Source organism: Oncorhynchus kisutch, linkage group LG1, assembly GCF_002021735.2.
Source record: "Oncorhynchus kisutch isolate 150728-3 linkage group LG1, Okis_V2, whole genome shotgun sequence".
Classification (NCBI taxonomy): domain Eukaryota; kingdom Metazoa; phylum Chordata; class Actinopteri; order Salmoniformes; family Salmonidae; genus Oncorhynchus; species Oncorhynchus kisutch.
Window position 1 is genome coordinate 61,524,864 of NC_034174.2, and position 15,373 is coordinate 61,540,236.

At 43.6% G+C, this 15,373-nt stretch overlaps 2 protein-coding genes across 2 annotated transcripts; one reads left to right on the forward strand and one right to left on the reverse strand.

Moving 5' to 3' along the window:
• The first annotated feature begins 2,966 nt into the window (after positions 1 to 2,966).
• Positions 2,967 to 8,506, forward strand: tomm20b (translocase of outer mitochondrial membrane 20b). The gene is made up of 5 exons (XM_020481803.2): positions 2,967 to 3,364; positions 4,548 to 4,594; positions 5,170 to 5,251; positions 5,439 to 5,581; positions 7,412 to 8,506. Exons 1-5 carry the CDS (start codon positions 3,241 to 3,243, stop codon positions 7,457 to 7,459), a joined length of 444 nt encoding a protein of 147 aa, XP_020337392.1. The 5' UTR covers positions 2,967 to 3,240; the 3' UTR covers positions 7,460 to 8,506.
• LOC109889936 (RNA-binding protein 34) lies at positions 8,504 to 15,370 on the reverse strand. The gene is made up of 12 exons (XM_020481791.2): positions 15,312 to 15,370; positions 15,116 to 15,167; positions 11,499 to 11,658; positions 11,039 to 11,157; positions 10,735 to 10,951; positions 10,544 to 10,603; positions 10,323 to 10,366; positions 10,122 to 10,205; positions 9,837 to 9,900; positions 9,613 to 9,655; positions 9,393 to 9,511; positions 8,504 to 9,170 (listed from the first exon to the last, which is right to left on the reverse strand). Exons 2-12 carry the CDS (start codon positions 15,139 to 15,141, stop codon positions 8,748 to 8,750), a joined length of 1,359 nt encoding a protein of 452 aa, XP_020337380.1. The 5' UTR covers positions 15,142 to 15,167; positions 15,312 to 15,370; the 3' UTR covers positions 8,504 to 8,747.
• Between the last annotated feature and the right edge of the window lie 3 nt (positions 15,371 to 15,373).

The following is a 15,373-nucleotide window of genomic DNA, read 5'->3' on the forward strand; positions in this document are numbered from 1 at the left end:
AACATGGAGGACTAGTTGGAGCACTGCAGAGAGAGAGACATGGTTCACTTACAGCCGCCGATTAAACCTCCACCGCCAATGCCGATGCCAAGAGCTGAATAGAAAGCTAGCTAACGGGGTCCTGGGGCGCAACACCATTCTAACTCAAGCGGTCGTCTTTACCTCTCGCTCTCCCTTCCCTCTCTCTCTCTCACTTTCCATTCCTTTTCAGTCAGCACTCTCTCCTCCATTCAGACAACCTAAACAGAAAAGTCTCTCTCTTTCTCCACTTGGCTCAGAGAGTTGGCAAGCATGCCATCCTCTCTCCCTCCTCACTCCATTCCTGGTTCCACTACGTGTTGCTCCCTTGAAAACACATCTAATGACATAGCCTTTGGAATGGGGAGAGCACAGGGTTCATGGAAAATACAGGGTAGGCCTGCCATTTCCAGTTTTATGGGACGTTCCTGGGCCGGGATTCAAAACGTTCTGTATTTTATTCCAATAGTAAGAGAGGGGGATTTTTTTTCAGTTCCTGTCTCCTGGCCTGTCTCTCTTCTGCTGGATCCAGGGCTGCCAAGACAAACAGAAAAACAGCTGCAGCCAGGGTAAAAATAATTACTTCTCTGTTTGTCCCTGCAAGCTTTCCTTCACTGGAGCCCTTGTGCAAATCTCCACTCAAAAACACTTGGTGTGTGTGTGTGTGTGTGTGTGTGTGTGTGTGTGTGTGTGTGTGTGTGTGTGTGTGTGTGTGTGTCTTCATGTGCGTGTGAGCGTGCATGTGAAGAATCAGTGGGAAAGACCTGTGGTCGTGTGTGCATATCTGCCTTATTCAGCTGCTCTGAAATTACCGCTTTTTTAAAAATCCGGTCATGTTTGAACAGCTCTCTCTTTCTCTCGCCCTCTCAACATCCCCCCCTCTCTATCTTATCTCTCTCCACCGCTTTAGGGAATACCAACAGTGTTGCCATGGTTACCTCTCTGGTCCAAAACCATGGCAACGGGGGAGTAAGCGCACCATTCCAAGGACGATGACAGTGCAGAGGAAGATAATTACTTTTGCACTCGCAGACGCAAGTCGCCGTGCCAGGTTTTGCAGTAAATGTGCCGAGTCAGCATGGCTGCGAACGTCATATAGCGACGAGCTCACCGTGCAGCATCATGCACACTGATTGGATTATGGGCCCAAGCATGCTAATTGCCTAGCCTTTATGGAGCATGCTTAATTATTTGAATACTGCTATGTGCACAGCCAATAAAGGTACACAGTGTGGCTTGTATACTGCACAATAAGCAACTGCAGGGTGTCGCCTGTCTTATTGCCAACCTTAGCACACCCAGGAGAACAGTACAAGTTATTCCCATATAAGTGGTTTTAAGAGAGATATGTAGGAATCAGTCAGTAAAGCATCCCCATTGGTCGGTTCTCTTTGTAAACTCTAGGGTCTTACATAATTCTACTATCTGATTGAAAGATAGTTTTGCAACAACCATTATTTGTACAACATCCCTAAACAGTCTCTGATGTGTGTGTCAATGTCTTCTATCCAAACCTCCAACCCACATCGACATGAGATCTGTCTGAGTCCCAGCTATTGACAAGAGTTCTTGTTTTCTAGGGAATTGCTACAGACATGTATAATGTGGCCTGGGATGACGGCATGGATTACGAGACCTCCGAACACACACGCACATGGATCACATACAGTAGGGCTTCCAAAGTAGCTTCCAGGAACGATTGAGTAATGGTAATAATAACCCACCGCCGCGAGAAGACGAGCCTCTGGCTGAGCCGCCTCACGTCATGCCCGGGCACCAGCGGCGCTAGATGTCCCTGAGGGGAAAATTCTTCGCCAACCCCCAGGCAGCTGCATGCCAGGTGCAAGCTGCTAAGCCGCTGGCAAGAGAGATGACAGGGCAGACGGATATTCCACCTACCATGTAAACTGTCCACAGACAAGTGTAGACACGTACGCACAACCACATACATGCCAGTGGAGGCTGCTGAGGGGAGGACGGCTCACTTGATTCTGGTCATTATTATGAGTCTCCTGCACAGCCTCCACTGATACATACATAAACACACACACACACGGAAGTATGAAGAAGTACACATGCAATGCATGCGCAAATACACACACACATAGATACATAAATAAGGGAATGAAGGTGTACACACACTTGTACAAACACACATGCGCACACACAACCACACACCCACAGCTTAACTGGAAACCCCCCCAAAAGCACACACACCCTTCCAAAATCCTGTCAACCGGCGACGTGTGGTCAATGACGTCAATCTCTAAGGTTCAGTTATCCCTTTAATAAACTGTAACCACAGAAATTGTGCAAGGGTGCAGAACGGCTCGGTTGCCATTTAAAGGCAAAGGTACACGTAATACCAGACACAGTATGGTGATGATGTAATCCATGCAAGGATGTGCATGCCTGATGGTTGTATTAATGCAGGTCTGAGCCCTCAGAAGCCTAATAGTCAAGGTGGTATGTTTTTGCAGCAGTCTGGATTTGCACATGTAATGCAGCTGACCATCTGTTCTGTTGAGCAGCACTTCTAGGGATTTGCTATCATCTGGGAGATGAGAAGTGCCAACTAAGGCCAGACAGGCATATGAGCAACTGGCATAATTTTTCGTAAATGAATTGGTCATAGTGAAAGCAAAATTGTACATGTTTTCTTACTTGTCTAGATGATTGTGTCACTCACCATGTAGCCTAATGTTCAATATTTCACTTGGCCATTGTTTGCTGCTGTGTGGTCTACCCCAGACAGTCAAAATACCTAGAGTTGTAGTTAAATTGTTTCTATTTTTGTTACTCTGGGGAAAATACTGTTAAATTGTATCATATGTGATCATTAGCCTGCTGCTTCTTTTTTTAATGAACTGCTACTGCCACCTTGTGGCACTTACATTTCAATTTGACCGACTGCTACTTACATTGATTTGAAGAAATCCTAACACATGTATTTTTTCCCATCTGAGTTCAACAACATCCAACTCTTTATATGCACTCAAAATGCATACGTTATCGGAGATATAATGTGATTGGGAATTAACGTTGTATTATTTTTAATCAGGCGGTCAATGCGGACACCCAAGCTGTCAAATTAGTCAGTGGTCCTACTGGTCCTTTTTGCTGGGAACTTGCGCCTGTGTGAGGTCATGTACCGTCTCTGATATAAGCCAAAATTGAAATATTATCTTTGTTAACACAGAAATATCAACCATTTCGGAAGTGATGATGGGCGGTAAATCGAGCACGATAGCCGCCGGTGTTTGCGGGGCTCTGTTCGTCGGCTACTGCATCTACTTCGACAGGAAAAGACGGAGTGACCCCAACTTCAAGAACAGGCTGCGAGAACGTGAGTGTTGTCTGCGTCCTGTACACCCCACTCAGGTCTATGTTTGGGAGACCTGAGGTGCAACAAAATGCCCGAGCCAGGCCGAACTCGTTTAACTATTCCCAATTAGCAAAGTATAGAAGCTTGAATGGTAACGTTAATGGTTTGTGCAATAGATCTGATTCATTCATTCATTGTCACCGCACTGCTAACCCCAAAAACCCTGCACTTAACTAGCCAGTGCTGACGTTAGCTCCTAGCAGAGGAACGCCCAACTCTGTTCTCTTAGAGGAGTTGTGCGTTTCTCAGATAACTAGCTTCTATATCATGTATTAATGTACTTCCTACTCACAAGCGTTCTGTCAGACATGGAAAGCTGCACCTACCCTGATTCATTCATTTAGTAGTGTTTTGAACTGTTATGTAACCTAAACCAACCATTCTAGGCTACTAGCCATATCAGACAGAGTTTGCCAAGCAGGATTAAAAGCAACCTGGATATCCCCAATGTTAATCTATCCAGGCCTACCGCTCATTTAAGGCCGTGGGTTGTTGGTATGAAGAAGCTGACAATGCGCCTTAAGTGCATTAGACTGCGAACTTTAATGATGAGACTGCATAACTCATAAGGGGGATCTAAAATAAATGAGTGGAAATGGCCACACCTCCACACACTACATCATGGCAGCTCTGCCTTGTCTTCTACCCAGAATCCCTTACTCCAATAGAGCTACGAATTAGAATACAAATATGGATGTATGTCACAAATCCTTTTGGTTGTCAGCTGGCCACAATGCTTTATACACCTGCTTTATTGCAATTGAATGAGCCATGTTCCTCTGTTAGCCTTTTTGTCATTCACCTTCCACTGTGGTAGTTCATCACCCTATCAGGAAAAAAAACTAGGATTGTTTGGATAGTTGTCACTTGCTACTTAGCGGCTACACTTATTTCCTGATTCTGACCCGGGTAAACCACTTTATCAAGGGATATCAGAAGGGGTGGGGATTATATTGGAGCTTTGTTCAAGACTGAAGCTGTACTTCAGGGTGTCAATTTAGGATGTTCATGTGACTTCCTTATTGTTCCTAATCATAGACTTGCATTGTAGGATTGCCAGAGAAACTAAGATGTCTTAAGTACAAACAGGAACAATCCCCAAAGCTATTTTATATTAACAGTGATTGTGTTACCTCTGCCCCAGGGAGGAGAAATCAGGCGGCTGCAAAACAAGGGACAGGACTGTCGAAGGTGAGTAAAATCCCTTCAAGGTAATATTTAAATTATTCCTCAATGAACACATGTCTAAAGAAGTAATGTCTAGTACACGTCAGATGATACCGTGTGGGAAATATTCTCCAGTGAAATAAATAAGACGATCTTCACTGGCATGTATTGGGACACCGCAAGGTGATGGCTGGGTAGGACTGTTTTGAGACTGGAATTAGTGCATGGACGTAACCTTTTTGTCTGTACAGTGGTACCAAATTTTAGTCAACACAACTGTAAAGCTCCCCAATAGAAACTGACCGACTTGACTACTCTTCCCTTAAGGCCCATATACTGGACTCGCCACAGAACCATTGTTTTTCCAATGGAGGAAGTGCAAACCCAGCAAGAACTGCTGTGCGCTAAGAGTTCACTTAAATTGAACTCTAACCTTGCACCTGATGAAGTGGCACGCCTCTGGATTGCCCGACTCATTTGAATAGACCTTTTATTTCTCCTGGAGCATAGGCCACCGACAACAGATTTTCCACCAGTACATTACGTTTTAGTTATTCCTTGACCTATGGAAAGTAGTGTGTGTTGTGGGACTCTTGCAGCTCCCAGACCTGAAGGATGCAGAAGCGGTCCAGAAATTCTTTCTCGAGGAGATTCAGCTGGGAGAGGAGCTGTTGGCTCAGGGTAAACCAGTCTTACATTGACATCACTTGGTCTGTGTGTGTGATGCACTATTCCCCATATAGTGCACTGTTCTCCATATAATGTACTACCTAATTTATTTGTGACCAGAGTAACGGCACTGTTCTCCATGTGATGTACTACTCGTTTTGTCGATCTAAACCTCTCTGCACTTGGTGTTCCGGTATAGGTGACTACGAGAACGGCGTGGAGCATCTGACCAATGCCATCGCCGTGTGCGGCCAGCCCCAGCAGCTTCTCCAGGTGCTGCAGCAGACCCTCCCGCCACCTGTCTTCCAGATGCTACTCACCAAACTGCCCACCATCAGCCAGGTACAGTCCTTTTCTCCACTTCAAGGTCATTTAACAGACACTCCTACCCTGGGCTGTGTACAGTAAGTGCATACAATCAAGGAAGCTAATGTATTATGTATCTAATGATATTAGATATGTATAATATATAGTCAGAACTGCAAGCCTATTCAACATTGAGCTTATGTATCAACACTAACCATCAGCCAGGTACAGTGCCTCTCATACGTTTCAGGATGGTTGCTGCACTATTAGCAGAAACATTGCCACAATGTGTGTGCAACACAGTGCTCTGTCGTCTCCTACTGTTTGTGACAAACTAACTTTAATGCCTGCAGCTGCAACAGGTCCAATTCTATTCAGAGCAACTTGCAGTAAGTGTATTCAAGCAAGAAAGCGGAAACCAATTATGGCTGGCTGATATGGTGTAAAAATCACATCTTTATTTTTAAACATGGGCGATTCCCAATATACCTAGATTTTATTTTTAAATGTTCTCTCATATGCCTTGTTGCAGTTAAAGGTCAACACACTGCATTTCAAACAATCAGGAATAATGAATTCAGGGCTTTTATAACTAGGCTAAATATAAGCCTTCCACATCCATAAGTTTTAACCTGCTTTAAAAAAATAATTGATTTGGCTTTCAAGTCCATGAAAATGCCATTTGTTACAAATTTAACCAGAAACATGTACAATGACCAATTTCTTGTAGCAGGCATTCTAGAAAACAGGTCTCATTAACAATTTCTCAAGCACAACAGCTAACGTTTTATATTTCAAGTCTAACCAACTTGGATCTATTCGCTTGCCAACAAGGTAGAACAGGTATGAACAGACCCTCCAAATCTGTCTCAAACTGTTCGAACAACACAGCCTGTCCACTTTATTTAGATATCGAAATCAAGAGGCCTACCTGGATAAACCGATGCTTATCTCAGAATGAGAAAGAGTTACCAATTCCTAATATAAATGCGTATTTTTATGCAACATTGCATAAGGCTGTGGCTAAAATGCTGCTAGCGGTGCCGCGCCCGACAAACTGAGCATGACTTTTCCACAATCATGTTCATTGATACTCTCATTTTAGTGGGGTCTGTTCTACATGTTGATAGTTGAGACATAAAGGTTAAGTCCTCGTCTCTTACAGTAAAATAGTGTCTAAGCGTTTCGGTGTCCATGTGAACCATTTTATACGTTTTTTTTAACTGCTTGTTGTCAGAGGAAGTAATCGTTCGTAGTGAGTGGCGGGGGGAGGGCTTGTTGTCTGTGTGCTAGTGGGAAGGTGCACAGTGCACGCACACAAGGAGCGGAGGAGACGAGACTGAACGCTAATAAAAACTGATTCTTGCGATAGGCATTTGAACATTGTGCTTCGAATGAATTAGTTATCGCCCAGCCCTTAAACCATTTGTATAATCTGCTAGACAGAAGTCAAATCTGATTCAAGAATGAGTTTAGGTGACAAACATGTCAGGACTTTGGTAGAGCTGTAGGTGCCTCCCAGTACAGTTCCAGCATTATTTTTTTTACAAAGCTTGAGGTGAAAGCAGTATGGTGGTCTTTCTAACCTAATGAAAGGCACCCACCACACTGTTTAACCATCTTCAGTCCTTTCATGTCTCAACCATAGAGTAGGAGTACTGATTTTAGGATCCGTTTTTACCTTGAGTAAGAACATGGACAGAAGGGACCTGATCCCGTATTCATATATATGAGTAGATGCTTTTTGAATACGGGGCCTGACCCTAGATCAGTACTCCTGAGACTGATTATTTTCCCATATGCTTAAGAAATGTGTTCCATTTCCTCTTCATGTTTATGGATTTAGAATTTCCCTCTTTCCTGCAGCGTATTGTGAGCGCACAAGGTAGCTTGAATGAAGACGACTTAGAATGAGGATCGTCGATGGAAGTTTCCCCTCGGAACACTCTTCTTCTGGACCCTCCTATAACAGGAGTAGGGTGAAGTTGCCCCTAGATGCTGATCTTGGGTCAGTTATGTATTTTCCCCACCTTTATTTTATTTAACCAGGCAAGAACATATTCTTATTTTCAATGACAGCCTGAGAACAGTGGGTTAACTACCTGTTCAGGGGCAGAACGACAGATTTGTACCTTGTCAGCTTGGGGGTTTGAACTCGCAACCTTCCGGTTACTAGTCCAACGCTCTAACCACTAGGCTATGCTGCCGCCCCACTAATGGTTAAGGTTAGGATTGGGGAGGGGAAGGTGATCCTAGATCGGTACTTAGGGGAAAGTTCATCCCGGAGCTCTTATAACCCCTTATCCTGATTTGTATAGAAAATTGTTTAAAAAAAAAAAAAACTCACTTGAAGGTATTCTTTTGCTTCTGTCCAAATGAAAAACATGAACCCGTCCAATTACCACACGTTGTGTGTTACTATTGGTCGCATCAGATTGCCATCTTTTGATTTGCAGCAATGGTAACCAATCAAATGCCTATTGGACCCATTTTATTGGATTCATATGCAGTTAGTGTTTTGCTTCTCTTACAGTTTGTCTCTGAAAGGTATAGCAAAACATTTCTCAGCATTTACAATACCATCCCTGCAACCACCCCCATGTTTACACAGCTCTGGGACCATATGTATTAAGCTTCTTGAATAGGTGTGCTGATCTAGGATCAGGTCCTCCCCCCTGCCCACGCAGTCTTGTTCATTGTGATCTGAAAGGAAACTGATCTTTAAAAATAATTCCTACTGAGGCTTGATTACATATAGCCCCTGTACTAAAACCTCTTTCTACAAACTTCTTAGTCTTTCAATTTCCTTGTTCCTACATGTGATCTGTCTCAGCGCTGTTGTATAAGTTATTGTTTTCAGTCTGACATGGATACTTTAAAGTGATTGAATGTTCTGTTAGGTCATTAAGGTTGTTCCTCTTTGTAAGAAATCTAAATAAAAAGGTCAATGACAACACCTTTGCTTCTAAAATTTTATTTAGTCTTTATAATGTCTAGAATAGTTGCTGAATGTTTAACCTTACCATTAGGTGGGATTGACATACATATTCGGTGGGACAGCCCCAACCTAAAAAACAACCATGTTTCAACTGGAAATGTGGGAGGGCCTGGATGTTACGTCAGGAACGTGTTACACACCATGAATGTTTTACAACCAATTTTCTGCTTTAACGATGCATCACAGGGCACAAAGCACAGACCATCAAATGTGTACAACCTGATTCCTTTTCCTCGGTTTGAGTTTCTTCTTCAGTGCTTTCGCCTTTGCTTTTTTGCTGTTTGGGTCAGCCATCTCACCTTTGAAGGAAGAGGGGCCTGTGGTGGCTTTCTGTGCCTCGCCTGGACTTTTCTTGAATGGCTTCCCCATCGATTTCATTTGAGGCCCCTTCCCCTGCGGCCTCCCGGAAGATTTGTTTTGGGGAACGCCCTGGCCCGGTCTCCCCTTAAATCCTCCTTTGGTAGGCTCCTTCCCTGCACCCTTAGTTTCTCTTTCTTTCCCTCTAGGCCCTCTGTGCACCACTTTCTTCTTCTCTTTCTCCTTCTTCACTGACCTCTTCACCCGGACCGACCTCCCGAGGAGTTTGGAGCTGTCTAGTTTCAAGGCCAGCTGGACAGCATCGATGCTCTACAACAAAAAACATTAGCCGTTAGAGATGATGCAGGGGTGTAGTTAGAAAAGAGGGTTCATAAGATGAATTAGTAGTAGTCTAAACCCAAACTGTGTGCATGCAAAGCATTGGCTTCAGTATGAGACTTGGCCAGCTCAGTAGTGAGAAGAAGCGTCTTGAAATGCATACATAACATCTCTGAGCGGGTCTGGTGCATATGAAATGTTATATTTCCTCACCTGGAATAAGATGTAGCCGAAGCCCTTGCCCATTCCAGAGTTCTTGTCCCGCACCAACCGCACCCCCTCCACCTTGCCACACTCCTCAAAGTGCTGTCGCACTGGCAATTCGTTTATATCTGCAAGTTAATACCGTATGAAATATGAACCCAATAACCTGCATGTTATTGGTTTCCTTTTGACTTGACAAGTTCACAGGAAAGTAAACCCTCTTACTCACCAAATGGTAGATTGCCAATGAATATTGACCTCTTGTGATCGTGCTGAAAGACGAAACAATTCTATTCAATAGATGTCGCAGCATCCTTGCTCAAACAAGTTTATACAAAATCAAAAGATTAAGCAAATGTATGACCTTAACTGTCAGCAAGTGCATTCAAGTATACCAGTCTTAACGCTTGGTGTGTTCTTTTTAAAATATTCAATGTCATGGGACACACTTACCGATGAACTTTTGGAGACCCTGTCCACCCGGATGTGAAAGTTTTTCTCAATCTCCATGCCGTTCCTGCAACATTTAAAGACGACTAATGAGGAACTTTGTTCTAGTATGCATTTTTTTTTTTACATCACGATTTTGCAGGTGCGCTCACATCTTTCAAATTTCTGAAGGGAAATGTAATAGAGCATCTGACGCAATTAAGCAAGACTTCAGCTCTGGGTTTACCAGATTATGATAACTTAAAACAGTCACGCTAAAATTAAAGTTGAATGCTTGTCAGGGACTACCTTTCCAATGCCTTCTCGGCTCCTTCCTCAGCTTCGAACACGACGTAGGCATTGATGCTCTGCTTCTTTGGGTGAACCTTACGTCTGGAAAGGGAAAGCAACAGCAAAAAGTACTCAAATACATGCGTCATGTTACCACGGATAAACTCCCATTCAATCAGTGTTAGAATTTCTCATGGTTAAAAATTCAGGGGAACTTACTGAATAGCTGCTACTTTGCGTGACATAGATGGATCCTCTCTTACCTGCAAGAAAAATGCCATGTTTTAGCTTCACCGATCAGGCTTGAGTCTTCAGAAAGCGTTGTATCATCTTTCATCCATTACTATGAAGCTTTCAGGAAGCTCAACCCTAGTGGAAATGAGCACTCATATTGTCTGATGGGTATTAGATTAATCTAATACAGCGAATGGAGTACTTACCACGGATCGAAATCTAATGCTCTCAATGGCTCCCTGATCCTTGAAGACAAGCTGTAGTGTCTGAAAAACCAAACAGAGAAACAACAAGGCATATTTGTATTTTCACATGAGACTTAAACCCAGGTCTGCTTTCGACATACCTAATCAATGAGATTATGGTCACTGTTTATAACGACTGGGGCTGCTGTTACCTTCTTTGTGCAGCTGGCAGGAAGGTTGCCGACAAACACGGTTCGTTTCTGCTTTACCCTCTCCGCCGCAATTTGGGCTCCAGTCCTCTGTTTTTTTGTCTGCCTTTCCTCCTCCTCTGTCGCACCCCCTTCTTCCATCTCAACAGCTTTCCTTTTAGTCTTCTTGGGCATCTTTGGGATCTGTTCATCTTCATCAGCATTTTGTAACGCACTTTCTCTGAAAGCGCGAGAGAGAGAGCTTTAACTATCTATCTACATCTCTTGCATATTCTTTTGCATGTCATTTTCTTTTTTAATCGCTCACCTGTTTTCTAGATTTAGGTCTGCAGCCGATTTGTCCTTTGCAGCTTTCTTACTTTGTTTCTGGTTGTTCGGGACTTTTGTGACTGCGCCTTCCTTCACCTCCACGCTCCTCGGTTCAGGCTATGAAGGGAAGAAAAAGTTACATTATAATTTCACTCAGTTGGCAAACACAGAAGACTCTAGCAAGGGTACACGACTCAGGCCCTCAAGCTCTGTAGTCCTGTTGGTTTCCCAGATAATACCTCCCCATTACGTCCCTACTGGACACTGATCATCATTTTGAAACGGAAAGCGAAAGTGTGTGTTTCTTAGTGGACAGGTAGAAACGCTGTTTCATATTTATTTCAAAAACCTTTTCTCTACTGAACATGGCCTTGGTATCCTGGAAAACAAAAATTAGCTGGGCTGCAGCATTAAAAGACCTGAGCTGTGCATCCTTTCCTTGGGACTTATGGCCTTACCTTAGGAGCAGGAACAAAGAACAGTGTGTCAACTACTGGCGCAGCTTGGAACAAGGCAGATAAAGATCCCGAACTGGATGCAGACTCCTTTGGAAACAAGCTGCCTGATACTGATCCCACTACATAGTCCATGGACTGTTTGTCCACAGATGGCGCCTCACTAAGGAAAAACAAGTAACATTGTTAGACTCATGAGATACTGCAGCAGTTCACTACCACAGTGCAGCATTAGGTAGCTAGATGTGCATGGATGCCAAGGTACGTGTAATATTTATTGCTACAAAAATACATCTTCATAAGCATTTCCTGAACATCCATAGAGGTAACACACAATCAAAAGGTAGGCTATCCAGTGCCATTGAGATACTAAAATGAATTGGTTGCTGACTAGAAGCAACTTACGGAAGAAAAATATAAAACGCAACATGAAACAATTTGAATGATTTTACTGAGTTACACTTCATACGATAGTCAATTGAAATAAATTAATTAGGCCCTACTCTACGGATTTCATGACTCGGACTACAGATATGCATCTGTTGGTGACAGGTAGGGCCGTAGATCAGAATACCAGTCAATATCTGGTGTGACCACCATTTACCTCATGCAATGTGACATCTCCTTTGCATAGAGTTGATCAAGCTGTTGAAAGTGGAATGTTGTCCCACTCTTAAATGGCTGTGCGAAGTTGCTGAATATAGCGGGACCTGGAAACAAGCTGTCGTACACGTAGATCCAGAGCATCCCAAACATGCTCAACGGGTGACATGTCTGAGTATGCAAGCCATGGAACTGGACATTTTCTGCGTCCAGGAATTGTGTACAGAGCCTTGGAGACATGGTGCCGCACATTATCATGGTGTTGGTGACTGATTAATGTCACCCCGACGAGAGGCCAATTGTCGTATCTCTGTGCATTCAAATTACCATCGATAAAATGCAATTGTGTTCGTTGTCCGTAGTTTATGCCTGCCCATACAGTACCACAACCCCACCATGGGGCACTCTGTTCACAATGTCGACATCAACAAAATGCTCTCCCACATGATGCTGTACACGTGGTCTGCACTTGTGGGTGGTTGGATGTGCTACCAAATTCTGTAAAACGACTTTGAATGAGGCTTATGATAGAGAAATTAACATTCAATTATCTGGCAACAGCTCTGGATATTCCTGCAGGCCGAATGCCAATGGTCTATTAAAGAGTGGCAAGCACAGTCACCGGATCTCAACCCTATTGAGCTGTTGTGGGAGGCAGCTTGACCGTAAGAAGTGTCCATCAAGCCAATCCAACTTGTGGGAGGTGCTTCAGGAAGCATGGGGTGAAATCTCTTCAGATTACCTCAACAAATTGACAACTAGAATGCTAAAGGCCTGCAAGGCTGTAATTGCTGCAAATTGAGGATTCTTTGACAAAAGCAAAGTTTGAAGGACACTATTATTTCAATTAAAATGAATTATTTATAACCTTGTCAACGTCTTGGCTATATTACCTATTCATTTTGCAACTAATTTCATGTATGATTTCATGGAAAACAAGGGCATTTCTATGTGACTCCAAACTTTTGAACGGTAGTGTATTTAGCAGATGTTATTGCGGGTGTAGCGAAATGCTTGTGTTCCTAGCTCCAACAGTGCAGTAGTATCTAACAATTCACAACTATATTTTATTTCATTTAACTAGGCAAGTCAGTTAAGAACTAATTATTATTTACAATGACGGCCTACCAAAAAGCGAAAGACCTGTGGGGACGGGGGATTAAAAATAAAATAAACAAAAATATAGGACAACACACATACATCACGACAAGAGATACAACACTACATGAAGAGTGACCTAAGACAACATAGTATGGTAGCAACACAACAAGATAGCAGCACAAAACATGGTACAAACATTATTGGGCACAGACAACAGCAAAAGTCAAGAAGGTAGAGAGAACAATACATCACACAAAGCAGCCACAACTGTCAGTAAGAGTGTCCATGATTGAGTCTTTGAATGAAGAGATTGAGATTAAACGGTCCAGTTTGAATGTTTGTTGCAGCTCGTTCCAGTCGCTAACTGCAGCAAACTGCAAAGACGAGCGACCCAAGGATGTGTACGCTTTGGGAACCTTTAACAAAATGTGACTGGCAGAACGGGTGTTGTATTTGAAGGAAGACGGCTGCAGTTGAAATCTCAGATGGGGTGAGTGAGGCCTAAGAGGGTTTTATAAATAAGCATCAACCACTGGGCCTTGCGATGGGTATACCGTGATGACCAGTTTACAGAGGTGTATAGAGTGCAGTGATGTGTCCTATAAGGAGCATTGGTGGCAAATCTGATACCCGAATGGTGAAGAATATCTAGCCGCTCGAGAGCACCCTTCCCTGCCGAGGGGCATTCTTCTTAGCAAACCACATGACCTTTGCTTTGGAGGTGTTCAGAACAAGGTTAAGGGCAGAGAAAGCTTGTTGGACACTAAGAAAGCTTTATTATAGAGCGTTTAACACAAAATCTGAGGAGGAGCTTCCTACTGCCTGAGCTATGTTGTTGATGTCAATTGAGAAAAGTGTGGAGCCTAGGATCGAGACTTGGGGTACACCCTTGGTGACAGGCAGGCAGTGGCTGAGACAACAGGTTCTGACTTTATATACTGCACTCTTTGAGAGAGGTAGTTAGCAAACCAGGCCAAACACCCCTCAAAGACACCAATACTCCTTAGTGGCCCACAAGAATGGACTACCGAATGGCCTTCCTGTGTCATTGGGTGCTGTAGCTGTCCTGGAGGGCAGGTAGTTTGCCCCTGGTGATGCGTTGGGCAGTTGTCGTACCATGCGGTGATACAGCCCGACAGGATGCTTTCAATTGGGCGTCTGTAAAAGTTTTAGGGGTCAAGCCAAATCTCTTCAGCCTCCTGAGGTTGAAGTGGCGCTGTTGCACCTTCTTCACCACACTGTCTGTGTGTGTGGACCATTTTAGATCATCAGTGATGTGTACGCCGAGGAACCTGAAGCTTTCCACCTTCTCCACTGCGGTCCCATCGATGTGGATAGGGGCATGCTCCCTCTGCTGTTTCCTGAAGTCCACAATCAGCTCCTTTGTTTTGTTGACATTGAGTGAGGTTATTTTCCTGGCACCACTCTCCCAGGGCCCTAACTTCCTCCCTGTAGGCGGTCTCATCATTGTTAGTTATCAGGCCTACTACTCTTGTGTGATTGAGTTGGAGGTGTGCGTGGCCATGCAGTCATGGGTGAACAGGGAGTACAGGAGGGGGCTGAGCACGCACCCTTGTTGAGCCCATGTGTTGAGGATCAGCGTCTAGGCTGGCAGCCCTGCGAGGGTTAACACGCTTAAATGTCTTACTCATGTCGGGAGAGCCCACAGTCCATCGTGCACAAATGTGTGCACAATATTTGAGAGAAATAGGTTTGTGCATATGGAACATTTCTGGGATCATATTTCAGCTCATGAAACATGGGACCAACACATTACATGTTGCGATTAAATGTTAGTTCAGTGTAATACACAGTGTGAGTTTCCCCAACTACCTTGTATTTCCAACAATGTACAAATTTAACATAATTATTATTAACGTTAGTCACGTGCGGACACTCGTGGAATGGAGACTAACCTCTTTCCAGAAAGTTTATTTTTCATGGTCAGTTCTCGATGGTCGATCCCAGCTGGTTTGAATGATGAGACAATCTTATAAAAACGTGCTTTTAAGCATGGAAATAATTAATCAAATAAGTTGACGGAAGTTATAATGAACACATCTCATTAGAACTATTTGTTGATTCCAAAAAGAACTGTAGCTATTTACTCACGCTTTACTCAACGAAGGCCTGTCCTTCACCTAATTATACCCTACTATGCACAACGCAATTGT

Excerpts from the sequence above, each read along its gene's own strand:
- LOC109889936 (XM_020481791.2), bottom strand. The coding sequence starts at position 15,141 with ATGAAAAATAAACTTTCTGGAAAGAG. Across the intron at positions 11,158-11,498 it reads TCTTTGTTCCTGCTCCTAAG|CCTGAACCGAGGAGCGTGGA; the intron begins GTAAGGCCATAA and ends TTCCCTTCATAG. Across the intron at positions 10,367-10,543 it reads GCATTAGATTTCGATCCGTG|GTAAGAGAGGATCCATCTAT; the intron begins GTAAGTACTCCA and ends TTTTTCTTGCAG.
- tomm20b (XM_020481803.2), top strand. The coding sequence starts at position 3,241 with ATGATGGGCGGTAAATCGAGCACGATAGCCGCCGGTGTTTGCGGGGCT. Across the intron at positions 5,252-5,438 it reads AGAGGAGCTGTTGGCTCAGG|GTGACTACGAGAACGGCGTG; the intron begins GTAAACCAGTCT and ends GTTCCGGTATAG. Across the intron at positions 5,582-7,411 it reads AACTGCCCACCATCAGCCAG|CGTATTGTGAGCGCACAAGG; the intron begins GTACAGTCCTTT and ends TCTTTCCTGCAG.